Genomic DNA, 1,876 nt, shown 5'->3' with positions numbered 1-1,876 from the left:
GCAGCAGCAGTCTGCCCCTTCCTTTTGGGAGTCTTGGTGGCCTGGCATCCCCGGGCAAACGCTCACCTCCATTCGCATCCGTTAGCTCGGTTCTCCGCAAGAACCCCAAGTAGCCTGTCCGTGCCCAGACTGTCTGGGTGTCTCCGAAACTCAGTCGCGAGTTGAAGTGATCTGACTGGAGGGACTCGTCTCCATAAATCGTAAAGTAGCCACTGGCGTTGTGCGCGCTGTGAACCCAAATCTGTAAAGGAAGCAAAAGAGAAGTTTGCTTGATGCTCTGCCCCTGGAAGAGGCTTTACAGTTATTTTCACAATCCAGGATATACCCAGTGCTGCTCAACGCGCCTGAGGACAGGCCCCTGCGTCCCCAGTCAACGCCGGCTGAGTGAGTATCTGACAAGAGAAAACCAGGAAAGCGGGAGACGAGCGACTCAGTCTGATCCCTGAAACAAAACATGTCTTTCATGAAGACACACTCCTCTCCGAGAGTCGCTTTGAAACGTCCCCAGTTCTGGGAATCTGCAGGGTGAGAGGAGGGAAGAGGTCTGTCTTCCCCCGCAGTCTGCTCTCCAGGCCCTGGGAACATGGCCATCTGACAAGGGAGGCAGGGACCCGGCTCCGCTTCCGCTCCCTGCCCCGGACACAAAGCAGGCCACGTCTCCACTGGAATGGTGAATACCCTTTGGCCCGGCAGTTTTATTTCCAGCAACGGTTTTCAATGACATTCTTATGTCTCTATAGCATTGTGTCCTCTCAATCCTGCACGTTCCACATGACAGAGAGAGCTGAGTGACGAACAGAATTTCTCCAAGGAGAAACAGTTTGGGGACACGAGACCCGATTCAGACACATGCGCCCACATGCTCTGCTACTCCTTCCAGAACTCTTCTTTTGTGCGGAGAGGCAATAAACAAAGGACTGTCAAATGGCGCTGAGGACTCAGCAGAGAAAGGACTAAAGTAGAGAGACCCAGGGGACTGAGAAAGGGGAGCCCTGTGGAGAGCTTGGGGAGGAGCACTTCTGTCCCAGGGCTTGGCTAGTGCAAAGGCTGCAGGGGGAGCGGCCCCTGTACTAAGGAGCAGTGAGAGGTGTGGCGGGGCCTTCGGTGCCTAGAGTGATAAGGGGCATGAACAGAAAAGGAGTTGGGCCTCAGGTTCAGGGTTTTCCTGCGAGTGAGGTGGAAGGATGGGAGGATTCTGAACAAAGGAGTGGCGTGGAAACTTTAAGGTTTCAAATTCTACGATCATGTGGGCTTCTCTATGAAGACCAGACGATAGGGGGCAAAGGCAGAAGCAGCAAGATTACACTGGGGACACTTTGGGGTGATCTAGCAAGAAATGATGACTTTCACTAGGACGGGAGTGCTGGAGGTAAGAAGCTTCGCCTACCAGAGGATTTCAAAAGCGGGTGATGTGATAGGATTTGTTGATGGATTGCAGGTAAAGCCTAAGACAGAGAAGGGAGTAAGTAACCATGATGATTTTTTGTGTGGGTTTTTGTCTTTTTGGCTTGGGCAGCCAGTAGAATGGACTCGCCATTTACTGAGAGGAGAGAATGACGTGGGGAGGATCTCTGTGGCTGGAAAGGAGACGCGGAGTTTTCTGTTGGACATAGTTAGGAATTTCCAACCTAAGAGGCCTCTGGAGTCTAAAGGAAAGGTTATGGCTTGAGTCATCTATCTGGCAGCCAAAAGGTATGTATAGCATTGAAATCCAGGCAATGGATAGGTTAATTTAGGAATTAAGAATAAATAGAGAAGACAGCACAACTTGACTAAGAGAAATGAAAACATGAAGGACATGAGAAAAAGGGGCAGTTTTAATACAGACACAATTGTGCAGCAACAGTAACAAAAAATATCCCCATATGAGGGGAAC

General features: G+C 50.7%; 1 protein-coding gene across 2 annotated transcripts in view; it reads right to left on the bottom strand.

Annotated features, from left to right (window-relative positions):
* DIP2C (disco interacting protein 2 homolog C) overlaps nt 1-1,876 on the bottom strand; it is a 247,197-nt gene that overhangs the window by 9,242 nt on the left and 236,079 nt on the right. For both annotated transcript variants that reach the window (XM_045289849.1, XM_045289848.1), the window contains one exon: nt 67-241. In XM_045289849.1, coding sequence (XP_045145784.1) covers nt 67-241 — 175 coding nt within the window. The remainder of the gene's footprint in view (nt 1-66; nt 242-1,876) is intronic.

The sequence above is a fragment of the Echinops telfairi genome, unplaced genomic scaffold (genome assembly GCF_000313985.2).
Source record: "Echinops telfairi isolate 266 unplaced genomic scaffold, ASM31398v2 ScPeMD7_31;HRSCAF=116, whole genome shotgun sequence".
Taxonomy (NCBI): Eukaryota; Metazoa; Chordata; class Mammalia; order Afrosoricida; family Tenrecidae; genus Echinops; species Echinops telfairi.
This window is presented reverse-complemented; position numbering and strand designations above follow the sequence as displayed.